Source organism: Marmota monax, unplaced genomic scaffold (assembly GCF_021218885.2).
Source record: "Marmota monax isolate L192 unplaced genomic scaffold, Marmota_monax_Labrador192_F-V1.1 WCK01_AAM20220418_F8-fsc00137, whole genome shotgun sequence".
NCBI classification, from domain to species: Eukaryota; Metazoa; Chordata; class Mammalia; order Rodentia; family Sciuridae; genus Marmota; species Marmota monax.
In genome coordinates, this window is record NW_026692854.1 from 471,825 (window position 1) to 493,015 (window position 21,191).

General features: G+C 34.5%; 1 protein-coding gene across 13 annotated transcripts in view; it reads left to right on the plus strand.

Moving 5' to 3' along the window:
* Mycbp2 (MYC binding protein 2) overlaps positions 1-21,191 on the plus strand; it is a 272,081-nt gene that overhangs the window by 248,235 nt on the left and 2,655 nt on the right. For all 13 annotated transcript variants that reach the window (XM_058580959.1, XM_058580960.1, XM_046449465.2 and 10 more), the window contains 11 exons: positions 1,363-1,459; positions 2,717-2,836; positions 4,373-4,474; positions 5,437-5,565; positions 5,903-6,035; positions 7,592-7,695; positions 8,509-8,697; positions 9,816-9,923; positions 11,108-11,317; positions 15,668-15,775; positions 16,363-16,528. In XM_058580959.1, coding sequence (XP_058436942.1) covers positions 1,363-1,459; positions 2,717-2,836; positions 4,373-4,474; positions 5,437-5,565; positions 5,903-6,035; positions 7,592-7,695; positions 8,509-8,697; positions 9,816-9,923; positions 11,108-11,317; positions 15,668-15,775; positions 16,363-16,528 — 1,466 coding nt within the window. The remainder of the gene's footprint in view (positions 1-1,362; positions 1,460-2,716; positions 2,837-4,372; positions 4,475-5,436; positions 5,566-5,902; positions 6,036-7,591; positions 7,696-8,508; positions 8,698-9,815; positions 9,924-11,107; positions 11,318-15,667; positions 15,776-16,362; positions 16,529-21,191) is intronic.

Here is a 21,191-nt window from a genome sequence, read left to right on the forward strand (position 1 = left end):
AAAATATTTTTCTTTTTGTTTTGGTACGGGGATTAAACCCAGGAGCACTTAAGCACTGAGCTACGTCCCCAGCCTTTTTAAATTTTGAGATATGGTCTTGCTAAGTTGCCTAGGCCTCACTAAATCACCAAAACTGGGCTTGAATTGCTATCCTCCTACCTTAGCCTCCTAAGTCACTGGGATTACAGGTATGCACCACCACACCCACAGAAGAGATTCTTTCTAATCTTCAATTTGGGAAGGCTTTCCTAAACAAAACACATAATCCAAAAGATTGGAAAAGATTCACAAATTTAACTGTAAAACTTAGTTGATGATGATACTATTAAAATGTAAGCAACTAACTTGGAAAAATATTTAAACCTACATAATAGACACTTATTAGCCATAATATTAGAATAAGGTTTACAAAAAGGCAAACAACTAATAAAAAATTAAATGACAAGAATATTTAAGAGTTCACAGAAAAAAATTTACAAATGCCTAACAATTTAACTTAAAACAATTATGAAATATTTTTGATGCTTTACCAGTGTTTTAAAGGAATTGGCATTTTCATCAACTGTAGATTGCTTTGGCATTTTTGGATGTCAATTTGATAATATCTCACTGTACTTTATGCATATTCTTTGATCCACCAGTTGTACTTCCAAAATTTTCCTACATGTACACAAAGATATATATAAGGATGTTCTATAATTGTGTGTAACAGCAGAAAATTCAAGACATCCAGAATAGTGTCAGTTCACAATAGTAAGCAGATAACACCAGAATGTTAATCAACATATCACTTCCTTCATATACATAGTCTTCCTAGGAAACAAAAATGTCAGATGAACTGCAGCTTTGTGATGCAGTTGGTTTGTATTCTGACTTCTTATCTGCATGTACACTAGAAACAAGTAGTTTGCGATCCATAGACTACATACTTTGAGTATCAGTAATTGTAATGCAAAAAAAAAAAAAAATAAGAGAGCTCATGTATAATGGCATAATTTGGCATGAACATTCTTTTTATACAGCGTTACGAAAAATTGTGCTGTGAATGGATAATTATGATTGTACAGCATTCCACTGTTGTCATGTATATAAGAAATAAGAATAAATTTAAAAAATACACAAAAGCAATATGTAAATGGAGAAATATTTGAAAAGGAACATAAATGAGAATAGCTGTTTTCCTGAGATTGAAGTTAGAGATTTGGGGTAATGCTTTAACTTTCTTTTTAAATGTTTTAACTCATTCAGTTAAACAACCAAGATGCTGCAGGTGGAAATAACATTTTTATTTTTCATTTGTAATAATTTATAAATCCTTTTTAAGTTTCTAAGTGCTGATTTTTTTCTTTTTCTTTTTTGTAGTTACCTTCGACGAGGTGAAAGTCATTGGTGGATGAAGGGCTCAACTCCTACTCAAATCTCAGAGATCATCATTAAACTTATTAAGGATATGGCAGCAGTAAGTTCCCACTCTCCTGATGTTACTGCATTAAGGTGCAGCTGGAGTCTTGTTGAAACAATAAATAGCTTCCTCTGCTTAACTGACAGAGGAGAAATAACGTTAGTCTTTTCAGAATATTATTAGTATGTTAATCACTGTGCCATTTGTCTTTTCAGCAAATGATAAATTTGTCATTGATATAAACTATGTTCAATTCAAAATTCTCAATTTATTTACTTCAGAATTTTTACACAAGTCTTCCAAGACTTTTAACTTAATAAAATTAAATATACATACTCCTTCTGACCCTAGGAAAGAATCTGTATCCAAAAGCCAAAAGGGAAAAGGAAAAATTTTTAAAAAAGAGCTCTCAGAAGTGACATTTCTCATTCTCTCAGACCTCCTAGTTTATAAAGCCTTTTTTCTTTTTTATTAATGTCCTATACCGCTGTCATAAGATATTGGCTTTAGGGGAAAATCTGGGAGTGTGGAGGATGGGAATTAACTTCAGAGTGCTTGGTTCTTGCTAGTTGCTCCATAAATATCATTATTCTCACTTTACATTGTATTTCAAGGAGGCAGACTTAGGAGAACAAGTACTGTGGAATGTAGGTCCCTGAGAAGCAAAGTGAACAGAAGGAGGAGGAGGAATTGAACTGCTCCTTAACAGATTGATAACTTATGGATATGAGAAGATGGAGGAAGTTCTGGGGAAAGATGAAGTTCTATCACTTTTCCCAACAAAATGGTCATTTTCTCAATGTTTTATGGAAAGTAGGCTTTCTTAGGATGTTCATTGGATGAAAATGTCTAGGAAGAATATTTAGGAGCACCTAAATTTTATAATAATTTTGTGTTAATGTTCATTAAAGTCAACATATCAAGTGGAGGTAATTGTAGTTTGAGCCCACTTATGCTCTTGGATTCCAGTAATACTTATCTAGTGCAGTTAGCTTAGCTATACAGATTTCCTGTTAAATAACAGAGTTTGATAACCAAAATTTTTTTTAATCCAAATTAAGAAGAAATGCCCTTAAACTTTATAGGGAAAAGAATATTGAGATCTTAAATTTATATTCTTCTTTTAAATCATTAAAATAATGATCAGAAGTTGAATGGGGTCATAAGGATGTTTAGTTCAAAAGTTTATGCTCCAGCAAGGTCTTGCTACAAAAGATTTTTCTCTTTTAGTGAGAGATGTTACTTAAGACACAAGAATTTACTATGATAATGTGTTTCTAATTTCTTATTAAAATTTTCTTTCTTGCCCAATAGGGTCATCTGTCAGAAGCTTGGTCCCGAGTGACAAAAAATGCTATCGCAGAAACCATCATAGCCTTGACCAAAATGGAAGAAGAATTTAGGTCTCCAGTGAGATGTATTGCAACAACTAGAGTAGGTTTTGTTCTGTTTTGTTTTGAGTTTTGTGTGTGTCTTACATGTTCTTTTGATACTAGATTTGAACAAATGTTGATCAGTAAGTCAACTTGGTTGGTAATGTATTTTTTGAAAAATGTAAATGCCTTTTATGAATTGTGAACTAAATATGGTAGTCATTACTGTTCACTGTTGGGTATTCTGGATCATCTGTTTTTTTATTACTTAGGAAGCTAAGGATATGCTAGTTAGAAAGGGTAAATTACATTTTGTGTTTGTGTATTAACTTTCTAATGACCTATTTGCTATATTTACCACAGCATAACGCTGTGATAAGACAGGATACCTTAGAAGACAAGGCCCCTTCTTCCTTTTTTTTTTTTTTCTGGCCCAGTTATTTCTAATGAAGACCCCTATAGCTTACCTACTAAGTTTGTAGATGTTACTTTTAAAAAACAAAAAGTTCTTGCCATAGGTAGGGCAGGTTGGAATCTCTGAGGAATTGGGATTTCTTTCTTCAGATGAGACATCTATAGTAAGTTTTAACCTAGCACATGTCTTGTAATTCCAAAAGAGATTTGAGATAGTGTTAAACCATGACAGTATAACAACATTAAGAAGAAGTCAACACTAGTAGAAATTGCTTAGTTAATCCTGAGGAATCTGAAAAAGAAGATTAATTGTATTTCTGTAGGGTAGAGAAAGCCAGTTTATGCTGTCTTCCTGGTGAGTGAGATACCTGAAACAAGTATTTTTGACCGTAACTCTTTTCTACTACTCATTAGTTCTTTTCTTTCATTTTGCATTCCTGTTTCTCCTTGCATGCATTATTTTTCTGTGTCTATTTTACCATGTTTTGCTCTCCATCTCCTGTGATATTCACATGTACTTCTTAGAGTTGAGCCAGTTAAGTAATTTTCCAGTTTTTCATTAATGAAGAAATAATCATTCTATGTAAAACTGAAACTACCCTTTAAGCCTCAGAAAATTTTGAACTATTTTTAGGGCAATTTTCTAAAGTTTATTAGACATTTATTTCTGACAAAATGTACTAAGTATAGTGCTAAAAGCCCTGTCAGGCAACAGAAACTTTGTTTAGAAAAATTTAGTATTATGCACCTATTCATGCAAAATTAAGCAGCCTTTGTATCAACTTCTTTGGAATGTAAAGCCTTAGGCAGACGATATTAGATGGAAAAATAATGCAAACTGCATTAATAAAATGAATATTAATATTCAAAGACATTTATTCCTATAAATGACTTGGTTTATATAGTATACCAATGAAGGTTAGTTTTGTACACTGGCTAGAAAAACAGAATGGTTTACTAGAGAAACAGACATTGGGTCAGAAAATATTTGAATTCCTGCTTTGTGGGTATGACATATGGCAATTGCCATGTATGCCTATACCCAATCAGGAAAACCTGAGTGCCACTAAGTATCTGTATATTTTCAAATTCAACCAGCATTTATTGACAGGTTGTCCTGTGTCAGCATTTTATACGTGTTTCCTCAAATTTTTGGTACTATAACATCCTTTCCTCTCATCAGCTCTGGCTTGCTTTAGCATCACTATGTGTTCTTGATCAGGACCATGTAGATCGCCTCTCCTCAGGGAGATGGATGGGAAAGGATGGACAACAAAAACAAATGGTAAGATCAGAATTATTTTATAAGAATTTTGTCTTGTGTTTTTTTTTATATTCAACTTGGGGTAGGGGGACCCAGTAAGTCAAAATACACAATTAGTGACAATCTTGAAAAACTGTGTTTAAATTGGCCAGTTACATCTCAAGAGTCTATTTTACTTAAAGTCCTCTTTTTGTAATATTTTAGAAATTTTAGGGGATTTTATTTAATTATATAAAAGAGTATTCTCCTTCTCTGAGTCACATTTGCATCGTATCAGTATTTGTAGACAGCTTCTGATTTTAGGTCTAGATTTTGTGCTAAAGTATAATTGTTTTTTGGTAGGAAGGCAATAAAAAAGTAAGAGAGGGTTGGAGCTGTGGCTCAGAGGTAGAAGCACTTGTCTAACATGTGTGAGGCCCTGGGTTCAATTCTCAGCATCCCATATAAATAAATGAAGGTCCATCAACAACTAAAAAACAAGAAGAAGAAGAAGAAGTAGTAGTAAGAGATGCAAATGTAACATACTACTTATTTACAAATATACTTAGAGTAGGTTTGATGAACATTTTTAGGTTTACTAGAAGGGAAGATGTTTAGGCCCTTTTGGCATTTTCTTATTAGTGTTCAAGTCTTAGAAATAAATTGTTCACCCATTTAGCGTACAGAATGGATTTATAATACGAAAATACTTATTAAGTCACAAAGCATGTTCATTTTATTAATCATTGAAGTTGCATACACATTAATCATTGAATTTGGGGTTTGAGGAAATTTTCCTGCTCAGTACATTAATCATGTAATAATTTTTAAAGATTTTAGGTTAAATACACTTGCCATAATTCTGTTTAACATTCAAACTCTGAAAATCTTAATAGAGTTTAGAATATCAGTCTGTTATTGTTATAAAGAAAATACAATTGCTTTCAATATGTATGACTGTCTGACTTGTTTATCTAATGTAACATGAAAATGTCTTATTTTAGCCTATGTGCGATAACCATGATGATGGTGAAACTGCAGCTATCATTTTATGCAATGTCTGTGGAAATTTATGTACTGACTGTGACAGATTTCTTCATCTTCATCGACGAACCAAAACTCATCAAAGACAGGTGAAGATTTCTATCTTTGTACCCTGATCAAGATCAGAGCATGAAGTACATTCAATGAATTTTGAAATAAATGTGGGAAAAAGTAGACTTTGAAATCAATGACCTTGGTTGAGTTCCCAGTTATCCACTGTAAATTAAGCAAGTTCTTCAACCTTTCCAATACTCAGCTTATCCATGTATAAAAATGAGATTGTTGTGAAGGTTAAAGAAATTGGATATATCTGGAACTTCTTACAGTGCCTCATAAATAAAAACTGTTTTTATTGAATAATTAAATTTTATTCTTCTTTTTTCAGAGTGATAAATATATTTTCCCTTTTCTTTAATGAAACTACAGGTCTTCAAAGAAGAAGAAGAAGCTATAAAGGTTGACCTTCATGAAGGTTGTGGTAGAACCAAATTGTTCTGGTTGATGGCACTAGCAGATTCTAAAACAATGAAGGCAATGGTGGAATTCCGAGAACACACAGGTAAAAGAGGATTGAAAGTTAAATTGTGCCAAAAAAAAAAAAAAAAACAACCATGCATACTAATTATGATTCAGCTAGAAATTAGTTTATCTTATGTGAATAATTTTGAATGATATTCTTAAGCTTAATTATGGTTTTGGCTACTGTCTATATTGATATGTTTATCAGACAGAGAGTATTCTGTGTCAGAAAGAACATTAGGATTAATAGTCAGTAAACCTGGTTTGCCACTAACTAGGTGATTAATGGGCAAGTCATTTAATTACTCTGTGGCACCTATTGTCTTTTGTAAAACGAGATAGTTATGCTTTTACATTCCTGTTAAGTGAGCATTGCACATTAGTTGGGGCTCCAAAGATAGGACACATTGCTGTTGATATTCCCTTCTAATTCTGTTGGTTGTAACCCCATATTAAAATCTCTGTACTGTGTGGGCACTTAGAGCTCTTTTAACTGACTTTAAGGTATTTTTAGAGGATTCTAATAGATCAAGTGCTTCTCAAAAGTTTTCTGAATGGTACTAGTCCATTGATAATAAAATAATAACAAGGATGAATAGATAGTGCTATAAACAAAAAATAATAATTTATGTAGGCTTAGTATGCCTTTATCTCTAAAATATTAGTATTCATTTACTTTTCTTTAAAGTAAATCTTGTACATTCCTACTTAATGTTACCTTGAATCATACAAGTTCTCAATTTTCATCACAGCTGTAGTTTGCCCATTTTTTCCTACTGACACAAACCTCCAATGTTGGAGTTTGATATAAACCTAAACAAATGAACCCTAAATATAAGTGACTTTTAATGTGAACAAAAACAAAGCCTTTTTTCCTCATAGCTGATATTTTTTCTCCTATAATCTGTCAGTACTATATATTATATTACTAAGTATTCTAATGTCGAGCCATCCTTGTGTTTATAATACAAACTTTAAAAAATATCCTTCTGTAATTATTGCTAAATTCAATGTATTGCTATTATATTGGAATTTGTATACTTGTGTTTGAAAATGGGCCTGATTTGTAATTTTCAGGGCTTCCTCCCCTTTATCCTTTTATTCTGTCTTTACTTTGAGGATTTTTTTTCTCTTTAAATATTACAAGCATATTTTAATTCATTTTCAAATTGCAGATTCCCATAAAGGATAGGGATTTTTCTCTTTTATTTTTTCTCTTTATTCTGTGTATTTTAGTTTGTTTATTATTGCATTCACTGATATTGTATATCTGTAAGTGAAAGGCTTGCACACATTTCATACTGCTAGCTTGACTGGATATCTAGTCTGTTTCTTTACTTAAAAAACAAACAAAAACAAAATTCCAAACCAGTCAAGAATTTACTTGCCTTCAGTATATTTTTTTTTTATCCTTTTCTTAATCCTTGTGGCAGGCAGGAGATTATCTGCTTTATAATTAGGGCTGCTTACAACCCTTGGCTAATTTCTTAGTGATAGCAACTAGTATAAATCTGTTTGCTTTTTTCAAATTAGTTATATTACAATATGTAGAAACCATGTCCTTAGGAAGAGTTTTCTTTTTCTGCTTCAACCTAGGCAAACCCACCACAAGTAGCTCAGAAGCATGTCGCTTCTGTGGGTCCAGGAGTGGAACAGAGTTATCCGCTGTTGGCAGCGTTTGTTCTGATGCAGACTGCCAGGTGCGTACATAGTGAGAGAGTCAGACTTTCCCAGGAAGAAGGACCACTTATTCCCATATGACACCTTTACTTTATTTAAATAAGAGTTATAACTCAGTCAAAGTTCAGGGTTTTTGGACAAGCATTAAATGCTTTATCAAAGCTGGAGATTGTATCAAATAGATCTCTTAAGCCCAAACCAAATTCTTATGTGTGTTTCTCAACTACCACAACCATATCTACTTAATGTTTAATTTTGAGCTAGAAGCTGTTAAAATATCTGTGGACTTCAGTTTCATAGACTTTATTCATTTCTTTTCCTAAAATGAATTACTAGTATTGAGAGTTCTTGAGTCTTTAACATGTATAATATACATATTCCATGCTGTCCAAATATTTTCAGTTCCTCAATTTATATGAGAGAAATTTGGATAATGTTCATAGAGTAAGAGATACATGTTTTGTTTGTTTGTTTGTTTTTTAAACCTCTATTTTGATGAGCTGTAAGGTGATTGGGAGATTTATAAGTCAAGAATGTTTTACTTCATGCCTATGCATGATGGACAGATTAAAATTGTAGTTCACTTTTTATCAGCATTTCCATTATGTGGAATGAAATTTTTTAAAATCACATGGAAAGTAAAGCAGACTCTGTTAAAAACCCTCATTCTAATAATTTTATTATTCAAGTAAAATAAAACTAACTGTTGTTACTTTGCTCTATTAGGTATTTCCTGTAGGAAAGTAATTTTGGAAAATTAGTATCATAGGTAGAATTACCAGGATATGTGCACTTTTTGATCATTGTTTACCATTACAATTCATCTTTAATAGGAATATGCTAAGATAGCCTGTAGTAAGACACATCCTTGTGGCCATCCATGTGGAGGTGTTAAAAATGAAGAACATTGTTTGCCCTGTCTGCACGGCTGTGACAAGAACGCCACAACCCTGAAGCAGGATGCTGATGACATGTGCATGATATGTTTCACTGAAGCACTCTCGGCAGCACCAGCCATTCAGGTTGCCTCAGCTTTTAAATGTATCTAGACAATGACATGGGGAAATATAAATATAATTGTCAAATAAAAAGATCATTGAAATCTTTTATCACTGGGCAAAAAGTCCATATATTGAGCAAATTCTGCCCTTCGTGTTCTTCCTATTTTGTGCACTCAGCTTTAATTTATGATTTTGTAGACTTATATACTTGATAGCATATATAAAATGTTCAGAAGAGAAAAAGTGATTAGATTATCAAGCAGCTAGTCTTCTGAAATCAAGAATGCCATTTTATAGTGTTATTTGATTGATCTGTATATATTTATACATGCTTCTGTATATGATATAATTTAATACTATTATGCTAATTTTTTTTAACTTTTGCTAGTTGTTTATAAGTATTTTCAATCTTTGTCACTGATTCCAAGGTAATCAATATTCTCCAAAAATAACCTGAAAGATTACATTTTTTTTTTTTTTTTTTGGTCATTGGGGATTTAACCCAGGGTCAATTTCCCATTGAACTATACCCTCAGTCCTTCTTTTTTTATTTTTATTCATTTTTATTTTAGAATAGTCTTACTAAATTGCTAAGGCTGGCCTCAAACTTGCCATCTTACTGCCTCAGCCCCCCAAGTAGTTGGGATTATAGGGATAATATCTGCAATCTTTATATCAGTAGTTTCTTCTTCTTTCTCTGAGATATAATATTTCTCCCTAACCTAGCATATTTTTATAGGTGCCATTACTATATAAATGGTAGGGGCTAGGGCTGTAGCTCAGTAGCAGAACGTTTGCCTAGCATATATGGGGTGTGGGTTCAATTCTTAACTCCCATAAAAATAAACAAATAAAATAAAGCATGCTGTCCATCTACAACTATAAACTTTTTAAAAAATATATATGTATGTATGTATGTATAAATATATACACACACACACATATAAATGGTAAACATTAGTAGAAGCTGAAGGGCTTGTTAATAATGTCCCATGAATAATAAAGAAGTGCTAAAATTTCATTATACTAAGTTTCTTGATTTTTTTTTCTTCTATCTTCTTTAAGTAATATCTTACATTCCAGTTACTCAAATGTATCATTATTGCATTTGCTTACATGCTTTTGTTTCTTTATTTAAGCTGGACTGTAGTCACGTCTTCCACTTACAGTGCTGTCGACGAGTTTTGGAAAACAGATGGCTTGGTCCAAGGATAACATTTGGATTTATATCTTGTCCCATTTGCAAGGTATGGAAAGAATCTGAATTTACCTACTTTCCCTTTCTTTTCATCTTTCAAAATAAATAGGCATCAGTGTTTCTTGGTGCCCTTCCCTGTTTGCTGTTTACCATCAGCCTTCATCAGTTTATATTCCTCATCCAAGTGGTTCCTAAGAATGAGATACGGTCTCTATATGCTATAAAGCATTTCAAAACAGTTATTGTCAATTAAAAGCTTAAGTTAAACATTGCATGAAAAATTCATTTAAACAACATCGTGTGTTAATGATGCATCACTACTTTCAGACCCCCTGAGAATTATATTACATGACAATTCCAAAAACAAAAAGAATCCTCTGGTGCTTGGAGGTATTGACACCTGCCATTAAAGAATAAAATATTGGTTGTTAGTGCCATTACAGCAGATTCTTTTAGAGCTAGTTAAAATGAGGAGAAAATTCTTGGCATTTTGACACATTTCTACAAAAGTAGTAAGAAAAGTAGGAAGTTGTTTTGGCAGGCTAATAATGATTAATAATATGCTTTTGTTAAAATAATCTGACATGCCTTTCTTATTAATTCTTCACTTGTTTTTGTTCTGTTTAGTTCTCCCTGTCTTCATATGTGCACCAGTCTTCTTCATATGTGCAGACTGGTACAAAGCGCTTAACATGAGAAGACAGTCATTACTTAGTTGGACTGAGGAATAATCAAAAAGATTTAGTGTTTTGTTTTCCCTTCTCATATGGTGCCAACCTGCGGGGGTGGGAGTCACATTTAAGAACCTAGAAATAAATACAGGGAAGTAGTGTCAATAATACTACCTTCCCATTTCTATCACATGTCATTCTACCCTTATCTTCCAGGAATTAAAATACACACACATTTCCCACAAACAGAGGGAGTGTATCATATTTGTTTCAGCCAGGTAACTTTTATTCCCACAAAACTTAAGGCAATAGGAAATATATTTTAGATTCCGGAAATATGAAATTAAAAAAAATTTTCATGCTGTCATTCCTAATTGCTCCTATTTCCCCTTTTCTTGTGTTCAAGAAGACTTTACAGAATTATTTTTAAATAACATTTTTTTAAAAACGTGTTTATCAACTATCTCCTGATACATTGCTTGGCACGTGGGCCCACACTAAGTATTTGTTCAGTTAATTAGTAAATTATGCTTTTAAAGAATGTTCATATTTTTTATTTCAGAATAAAATTAATCATATAGTATTAAAAGACCTGCTTGATCCAATAAAAGAACTATATGAGGATGTCAGAAGAAAAGCCTTAATGAGATTGGAATATGAAGGTCTGCATAAGAGTGAAGCTATCACAACTCCTGGTGTGAGATTTTACAATGATCCAGCTGGCTATGCCATGAACAGATATGCATATTATGTCTGCTACAAATGCAGAAAGGTAAACTACAAATTATATTAAGAATTTTTAAAGCTAGAATTTACCTATATTTTTAAGAAGTTGAATCATACAGTGATTTCTTATGTTTTATGTTTGAACTTAAAAATAAGAAAGCCTGATGCAGTGTTTCAAGGTGAACTTATTTACTTAATTTGCTTTAGAGTTTTTTTTCTTTTTTTAACCTAAACTTACTTTTTACAAAACATGTTGTAATATTCCCGTACAAAAACTACTTCCCGGGGCTGGGATTGTGGCTCAGTGGTAGAGCACTTGCCTAGTTTGTGTGAGGACCTGGGTTCGATCCTCAGCACCACATAAAAATAAATAAAATTAAAGATATTGTGCCCACCTACAACTAAAAAATAAATATTAAAAAAAAACTACTTCCCGTCAGTAATAACTTCCTGCAATTGATTCATGAATGAACTTCTCTTTCTTTTCTCTTAACCACTCCCTTGTTAAAATTCTTACTTCCTCGGCTGGGGATGTAGCTCCGTGGTGGAGCACTTGCCTAGTATGCATGAGGCCCTAGATTCAATCCCAGTATCACCAAAAAAAAAAAAAAAAAAAATTCTTACTTCCTTGGCTTCCAGGAAGACACTCCCTTTTGATGGCCTCCTTTCTTTGTGGCTAACTTCTTTATCAGGTTCCTTTTCTTTTCTTTTCAAGAGAGAGAGAGAGAATTTTTTAATATTTATTTTTTAGTTTTCGGCGGACACAACATCTTTGTTTGTATGTGGTGTTGAGGATCGAACCTGGGCCGCATGCATGCCAGGCGAGCACGCTACCGCTTGAGCCACATCCCCAGCCCTCGGGTTCCTTTTCATTTATACTTGTTTTCCTAGTGAGAGCTCCTTATGTTTGGTGACCTCCAGTACATCCATGCATTTGCTACCACCTATACCATTATGACCTTCCAAAATGAGATTTAGGTACAAATATCCAACTGCCTGCCAGTCGTTTGAATTTCTTACAGGTACTTGAAAGTTCACTGTCTGGTATTAAGTTCATCAACCCTGACTTTCCCAGTCTATTTTATTTTGCGGGGGGGGGGGGGGGGGGGTGGACAAAGGGGTACCAGGGATTGAACTCAGGGGCACTTGGCCACTGAGCCACATTCCCAGCCCTGTTTTGTATCTTATTTAGAGACAAGGTCTTACTGAGTTGCTTAGTACCTTGCTTTTGCTGAGACTGGCTTTGAACTCACTATCCTCCTGCCTCAGCCTCCGGAGCTGCTAGGGTTACAGGTGTGTGCCACTTGTGCCTGACTTCAGTCTACTTTAATTACAAAGTCCTTTCAATTCTGTCTCCAAATCTCTGTTGAATCTTTTTTTTTTCTTTCTTTCTATTCTTCAACAACTCTAATCATTTTCTTTGGTGCTACTGAGCTCTTATGTGGAGTCCCTAAACTTTCCATCTGATCCCTTCTACTTATACTGATACTAGTAAGTCAATATTTCTAGATCTCAAATCTAACTGGGGCATTCTTCTGCTTATAATCTTGTAGCCCTGTGTGTCTCTTCAGACATGAATGGAATTCTCATCTCCCATTGTATTACCATTTATACTTCATGCTACATTATACTGAAAACTGCAATTGTAGCCATGTTCTCTCTTTCATTGACACCTCCAAGCCATTGCCAGATTGTTTCTCTTCAAGGAATGTTCTTTTCTACCTCCTGCACATTTACTCTTCACCTGCCATGCCCATCCCCAAACACACCTGCTCAAAGGTATGATGAAATCTGTCTTATTCTCGTTCAGGATTCAGCTCAGGTTTCACGTCCTCTGTAATGTGCCCATATCTCCCCACATCATCCCTATCATACAGTTTTGTTATCTTGTATACATCCATGACAGCACTGCACTTGCAATACCATTACTGATTCACTTGTCTCTCTGATCAAACATTTTCCATGAAAACAAAGACTATATTCTTCCATATCCCTGTCTCCATTACAAGCATTTGTTAAATGTTAACTAAATTAGAAAATGAGTGAATGAGATATGCATAGTCTTGGAGTGTAACAGAATATACAGTTAATGAATGGAAGGCTAAACGGATATATGATAGTCAGAATGGCAGACAAATATACACAACCCATGGAAAGACCAACAGTGTACATTTATGAAACTAAAATATTATTTCTATGTTTTTAATGTGATAAACATCATAAATTAATATTGTGCTACCAAAAGGGTAGTAATCAAATATTTAAGAAGTCAAACAGAATATATAGAAAAGTGAAATAGCTGAAATAAGCATTAGGCCCCAAGGTAATATGAAATACTTCTCAGGCCAGGTTTAGCTTGTAGATGGCCATTTATAACCTCTGCATCAATGGAGCCTGTCTTTTGACCTGTTTTTCTAGTACAGAAAATAGATTTATATTGAACCAGCTTGTTTATTCCCAATTTTGACTTAGCTTTTTGACTATGAGACAAGATATTCATGCATGATGTGCATGTCCCAATTTCTTGGCCTCATTTTGTGCCCAGAGCAAATACAAATAAATCATCCATCATGGTAATTTCATTTATTCATGTGTCTAACTAGATAAAACTATGCTTTATAAGTATGAAGAGTATTGTGAATAGAACTACCAAATTTTCCTTTCCTTTTAAAAAATGCATAAGAAGATAATTAAAATTGATTGCTTTTTCTTTCCCATTAGGCTTGAAATTATAATTTTGTACCAATATTTATGTTAAGCATATTTCCATTCTATAGTATTTTAACTTTGGAATGGCTAAGCATTTTTTAAGCAATGGAAGGGAATACTTCATTTTTTAAAAAAAAATATTTATTTTTTACTTGTACTTGGACACAGTTTGTTTGTTTGTTTGTTTGTTTGTTTATTTATATTTATGTGGTTCTGAGGATCGAACCCAGGGCCTAGCACGTGCTAGGTGAGCACTCTACCACTGAGCATAACCCCAGCCCAGGAATATGTCATTTAATGTTTCAAAATGAGGAAAATAATCCAAACTTTGCCATGAAAAAGCAGTTTCTACTTACTTCTTCATATGTTGTTCTCAATATTCATTTGGAATTATATATTCTCTTATCATTGTGCTTTGACATGACAATAGTTAAACTATCCATTCATGAAAGCATGAATCCAGAATTGAAATAGCTTTATTTCTTACCCTGATCCCGCCTTTTATAACAAGCAATATGGGCACCAATACACCTGGCATTATAAAGGACTGGTCAACAGATAATATTATTTCTAAGACTTTTTTTTTATTTGTTCTAATTAGAATTAGAACAAATAACTAAATAATTAATTAACTAATTTAATTAGTTATACATGACAGCAGAATGAACTCATTATACACAAATAAGACACAACTTCTCATTTCTCTGGATGTACACGATGCAGTCACACCATTCATGTAATCATACATGTACATAGGATAATAATGTCCGTTTCATTCCACTATCCTTCTTACTCCCATACCCCCTTCACCTTCCCTCCCCTCACTCCCCTCTGCCTAATCCAAAGTTCCCTCTGCTCTTCCATAGCCCCACCAACCCCCCATTATGGATCAGCATCCACATATCAGTGAAAACATTTGGTTTTGGGGGACTGACTTATTTCACTTAGCATGATATTCAACTCCATCTATTTACCTGCAAATGTCATCATTTTATTATTCTTTGAGCCTGAGTAATATTCCATTATGTATATATACCACATTTTCTTGTATCCATCTTTTGTTGAAGGGCATCTAGGTTGATTCCATAGTTTAACTATTGTGAATTGAGCTGCTATAAACATTGGTGTGGCTGCGTCACTGTAGTATGCTGATTTTTAAGTCCTTTAGATATTCTTGGTCAAATGGTTCCAAGTTTGCTAAGGAATCTCCATACTGCTTTCCAGAGTGATTGCACCAATTTGCAGTCCCACCAGCAATGTATGAGTGTGTCTTCCCCCCTACATCCTCACCAGTATTTATTGTTGCTTGTTTTCTTGATAATTGCTATTCTGACTGGAGTGAGATGAAATCTTAGAGCTTAGTTTTGATTTGCATTTCTCTAATTGCTAGAGATGTTGAACATTTTTTCATATATTTGTAGATCAATTATATTTATATTTCTTCTTCTGTGAAGTGTCTGTCCAGTTTCTTAGCCCATTTATTGATTGGGTGTTTTTTTTTTTTTAAGTTCTTTATATGTCCTGGAGATTAATGCTATATCTGGGGTGCTCATGGTAAAGATTTGCTCCCAATTTCTAAGACTTCTTGATCTGACTTTCACTACACATCTATGACAATGCAATATCATATCTCCCAGGCCGGCATTTTCTTTTTTTCTTCCATGATCTAAATATAGTCTCTCCATAGGCATATTTTGGTGGTGAAGCGCGTTGTGATGCTGAAGCAGGACAAGGGGATGATTATGATCCCAGAGAACTCATCTGTGGTGCCTGTTCTGATGTGTCCAGGGCTCAGGTAGGCAGAACATTTAATTAGAAAGGACGGTTTAGAAAAGTTTAAAAATTCAGTTTTTTAAATAATATAATCAATAAACCAGGATTTTCCACTAGTGTTTTCTGTTGTTTATGTAGCATTGTGTACTTATCCAAAATGTTTCATTTGTAGCATTTCTTCTGGGTGGTATTTTCATTTTATAATTTGTTTTCCATGAAATGATTTTCATATTTAAACAAGGAATAATTTTATATATTTAATTTTTTTAAACTTGCAAACTTTTATGTTTTCCTGCATAGTACATCTATGACATTGGAAGATTGATGAAGAAATATTAATTTTTCATGACATATCAGTAAAGATTCAAGGAAATTAAGTAGTTTATATATGAAATCTTGTATGTTGTGCTGAAGATGGAATTAGAACCTGGGGCTTTTTCCAGATCTTTTGAGCAAAGCCACGTATTTATTCTTTAATTCATCAATTTTATTCCATTTTCAGAGCTATATATACTATCAAAATATGAGTTAATGAGTTTACTATGACTGTCTTAAGTGTAGTTGAAATAGTCTCACTATACTATTCTGCTATCTTTTCTTTTATTATAGATGTGTCCCAAACATGGCACAGACTTTTTGGAATATAAATGTCGCTACTGCTGTTCAGTGGCTGTCTTCTTCTGCTTTGGAACAACACATTTCTGTAATGCTTGTCATGATGATTTTCAAAGAATGACTAGCATTCCTAAGGAAGAACTACCACACTGTCCCGCAGGTATGCTTTCAGTTTTTTTGTTTTTGTTTTTTTGCTTTCAGTGTTTTAAAATCACAATTATAATCTACATAATCTAGTTTTATTTATTTTTATTTCATTATTTGGTACTGGGGATTGAACCCAGGGGCACTTAACCACTGAGACACATCTTCTCCATCCTTTTTTTTTTTAAAGAGAGAGAGAGAGAGAGAGAATTTTAATATTTATTTTTTAGTTATCAGTGGACACAACATCTTTGTATGTGGTGCTGAGGATCGAACCCGGGCCACACGCATGCCAGGCGAGCGCGCTACCGCTTGAGCCACATCCCCAGCCCTCCATCCATTTCTTATATTATATTTAGAGACAGGGCTTCACTGAGTTGCTTAGAGCCTCTCTAAGTTACTGAAGCTGGCTTTGAACTTGTGATCCTCCTGCCTCAGCCTCCCAAGCTGCTGGGATTAAGGTGTGTGCCACTGTGCCCAGTTTATAATGTAGTTTTATGTAAAAATTATATGGGCACTCTACTTCAAGTGATGGAAACTCAAACAGAATAAATACCTCAACCTTACAAGAAGAGCACTTCCTGAGTAAAGTAGAAAAGATAAGGTCCTCATCAAAAGTGAGGAGCGAGGAGCTTAATGGAGCACACCTGTAATCCAACAGCTTGGGAGTCTGAGGTAGGAGGTTAAAAGGTTACAAAGCCAGCTTCAGTAACTTAGCAAGGCTGTAAGCAGCTCAGCGAAACCCTGACTCTATTTATAATATAAGCAACTCAGTGAGACTCTGTCTCTAAATAAAATACAAAATAGGGCTGGGGATGTGGCTCAGTGGTTGACTGGCTGTGAGTTCAATCCCCAGTACCCCCTGACCCCATAAAAAAAAGATTGCTGATGAGCCTTTAAGAGCTATGTGAAGTTTGATATTCTAAATTCATTGTGGAGCCACATAAAAGGGTTTTGTGATTTTTTTTTTTAAGCTGGAACCAGCATTATAAATTGGATAAGTAATTTGACTTAAGAGTGGCTGAGGATTGGGGATGTTTACCCTGGTGAGCATCAGAAAGCCAAAGGAATAAAAAGAAGCCACTAAGAATACAGGAAAATGATTATCTGTACATTCAGGCAGAGGAAAGGAAGACACTGAAACCAAAAGAGTCTGAAAAAGATCTAAAGAGGTAGGGAGGCGGTGATCACTCTGAGGTGGAATACCAGGCTTGCTAGAAGTGAGAGAAGTAGAAGGAGAGGTAAATGGAACCAAGAAAAGAATTTTTAATTAGATATATCTGCAATTAGTGAAACTATAAGTACATAGAACACAATATATTGTGCTGTTAGATCTGGGAAGCATACCATCCCATCAAAGCCCCCATGGAAAGTAGTTTGATAGTGCCCCTGAGATTTACCAGTGCCTTTAGTCTTAAGCAATCCCAATTCTGTGATACACCTGTGCATGTGAAGAAAATAACAAGATACAAAAGCATAAGGTTATTCATTGCTTTTTTTTTTTTTTTTTTTGGTGGGGGGTAATCAAGGATTGAACTCGGGGGCACTTGGCTACTGAACCACATCCCCAGCCAGCCCTATTTTGTATTTTATTCAGAGTCAGGGTCTCACTGAGTTGATTAGCACCCCACTTTTGCTGAGGCTGGCTTTGAACTTGCAATCCTCCTGCCTCAGCCTCCCAAGCCTCTAGGATTACAAGCATGTGCCACCGCACCCAGCTACAGCTTTGCTTTTAACAATAAAAATCTGTGAATAATACTAGTATCCATTGAGGGAGCTATTAATACTAAATGCTGTACATCATTTAAAAAAGAAGAACGGTGTTTCTTTGTACTGATGTGAAAAGATCTGTAGCAGATAGTGTAAATTAAAAAAGCAAATTACAGATGAATATATATAGTCTGCTACTTTTTTAAGAAAGCAGAAATGAAAAAATTTATTTATAGATGTATAAAGAAACACTGGAAGATTCATAAGAAACCAATAATATTGATTAAACTGTTGAAAAGCAAGAGTAAGGTGGTGATAGAGATAGGAGTAGAGAGGTGACTTCTGATTATAAATGATTTTTAATATTTTGTTTTTCTTTTAAGATTTTGATTTTAATCCATGAGAATTATATTACCTATTTAAAAATAAATAGGGCTTTTTTGAGTATAGCTACTTTTTGCCATTTGCCATGCCAAATAAAAATTGTTATACTGATCTCCCTCAAGTACCTTTTTTTCCTCCTTAGGTAGAAGTGGCATAGTTTGAAAGGAGTACATTCAGAATGATATGAGGCCATGGTTTTAGGGTAATAGCCAGAATACAGATGGGAGCCAAGGTTAGGAGTGAAGGTAGTGAGCTGAACTCAGCAAATGAAGGGAGTGAAAAGTAGGCCGTATTTTAGATGATTTTAGCTCCAAATGAAGCGGGGTTAGTCAATCAAAGTAGTAGGTCATAGTCTGGAAATAAATGGGAGCCAAGAGAAAGCTTGTTATGTTCGCTGGCCTTAGGACACCAAGGAGCTTGGAAGGCCACTTTCCAGCTGAGAACATTTAAAGGCAAGCAGTGTCATCAGGAAAAAGCAAATTTTACTTAAAGGGAGTTTCTTCTGTTAAAACAAAAATCCTGAAAATAATAAGTAAGTTAGTAAGGAACTGAGTATTCCAGAGAACATGGTAGTAGGGTAGAAGCTAAAAGAAGAGGGGTCAGTGCAAATTGGTGCGGCCAATTTGGAAAGCAGTTTGGAGATTCCTGGGAAAGCTGGGAATGGAACCACCATTTGACCCAGCTATTGCCCTTCTTGGACTATTCCCTGAAGACCTTAAAAGAGCGTACTATAGGGATACTGCTACATCGATGTTCATAGAAGCACAATTCACAATAGCTAGACTGTGGAACCAACTTAGATGCCCTTCAATAGATGAATGGATTTTAAAAATGTGGCATTTATACACAATGGAGTATTACTCAGCACTAAAAAATGACAAAATCATGGAATTTGCAGGGAAATGGATGGCATTAGAGCAGATTATGCTAAGTGAAGCTAGCCAATCCCTAAAAAACAAATGCCAAATGTCTTCTTTGATATAAGGAGAGCAACTAAAAATAGAGCAGGGAGGAAGAGCATGAGAAAAAGATTAACATTAAACAGGGACAAGAGGTGGGAGGGAAAGGGAGAGAGAAGGGAAATTGCATGGAAATGGAAGGAGACCCTCATTGTTATACAAAATTACATATAAGAGGATGTGAGGGGAAAGGGGAAAAAAAGGGAGAGAATGAATTACAGTAGATGGGGTAGAGAGAAGATGGGAGGGGAGGGGAGAGGAGGGGGATAGTAGAGGATAGGAAAGGCAGCAGAATACAACAGTCACTAGTATGGCAATATGTAAAAACGTGGATGTGTAACCGATGTGATTCTGCAATCTGTATATGGGGTAAAAATGGGAGTTCATAACCCACTTGAATCAAACGTATGAAATATGATATGTCAAGAGCTTTGTAATGTTTTGAACGACCAATAAAAAAATAATAAAACACTTCAGCATTTACGAAAATAAAAAAAATGTATCTTTAGAGCTGGGGTTGTAGTTCAGTGGTTGAGTGCTTGGGTTTGATCCTCAGCACCACATTTTAAAAAATAAATAAATAAATAAATAAATAAGAAGAGGGGTCAGGCAAAGGCAAGACATCCCCTTATATGTTCACATGATCAAGTCAGCCAGTAGAAAAGACTTTGTCCTTTAAACAGTGGTGAATCACAGAAGTGAGGCAGCAAAGGAGTTAAGGAGAAGGCAGAAGGAAGGAGCTAACAGTGATTCAGGGCATTTCCACATTTTTTACTTTCAATCTATAAGGTAGATGGTATTTTCTCCATGGTCACAAATAGAAAATTGAGGCCTAGGGAAGTAGTTACTTGATCTCAGGTCATAAACTTAGATGGAGATTTGTACTAGCCTCACACATACCCCTAATTCATCTATTCATTTAAAGAATGAACAGAATTAAAGGAAAGCCCACAGTGATATCAATAGGGAAGATGGTCATATACAGTTTACTTAGAAGGACAAGGACAGGAGGAGCATTCTCTCAACCACTTGCAACTAAATTCTAATCTTGATTTAATGTATGGATGAGGACAAGAGTAGAAATTAAGAAACTGGAGTAGATAATCTGTTTCAGTCCATATGGGCTGCTGTAACAAAATGCCACAAACTAGGTAGTGTAATAACAACAGAAATATATTTCTAACAGTTCTGGAGTCTGAGAAGTCTAATACTAAGGTGCTGTCAGACTTGGTGTCTGACCAGGGTTCACGCACAGCACCTTCTTGCTATATCATTACAAGGTGGAAAGGATTAGGAGTCTATTTATAAGGGAACTAATCCCAGTCACAGGGTCCACCCTCCTGATGATATCCTTTCCCAAAGCCCTACCTCATAATACCATCACATTGGTAATTAGGTTTCAATATATGAATTTTGGGGCCACAGAAGAATGAAGACTATGACACAATCCCTCTGTCTATTCATTACTTTTCTAAAATATTTATTGATTGCCTTTTTGGTGCCAGGATACTTCTTAATCTTCCCAGTACCCTTTAAGTTAGATATTTGCTATGCCTACTTTAAAGATGAGGGATCTAATAATCAGAAAAAATAAGTTCCTTTGATTCAGTGTATATAATTATCTGA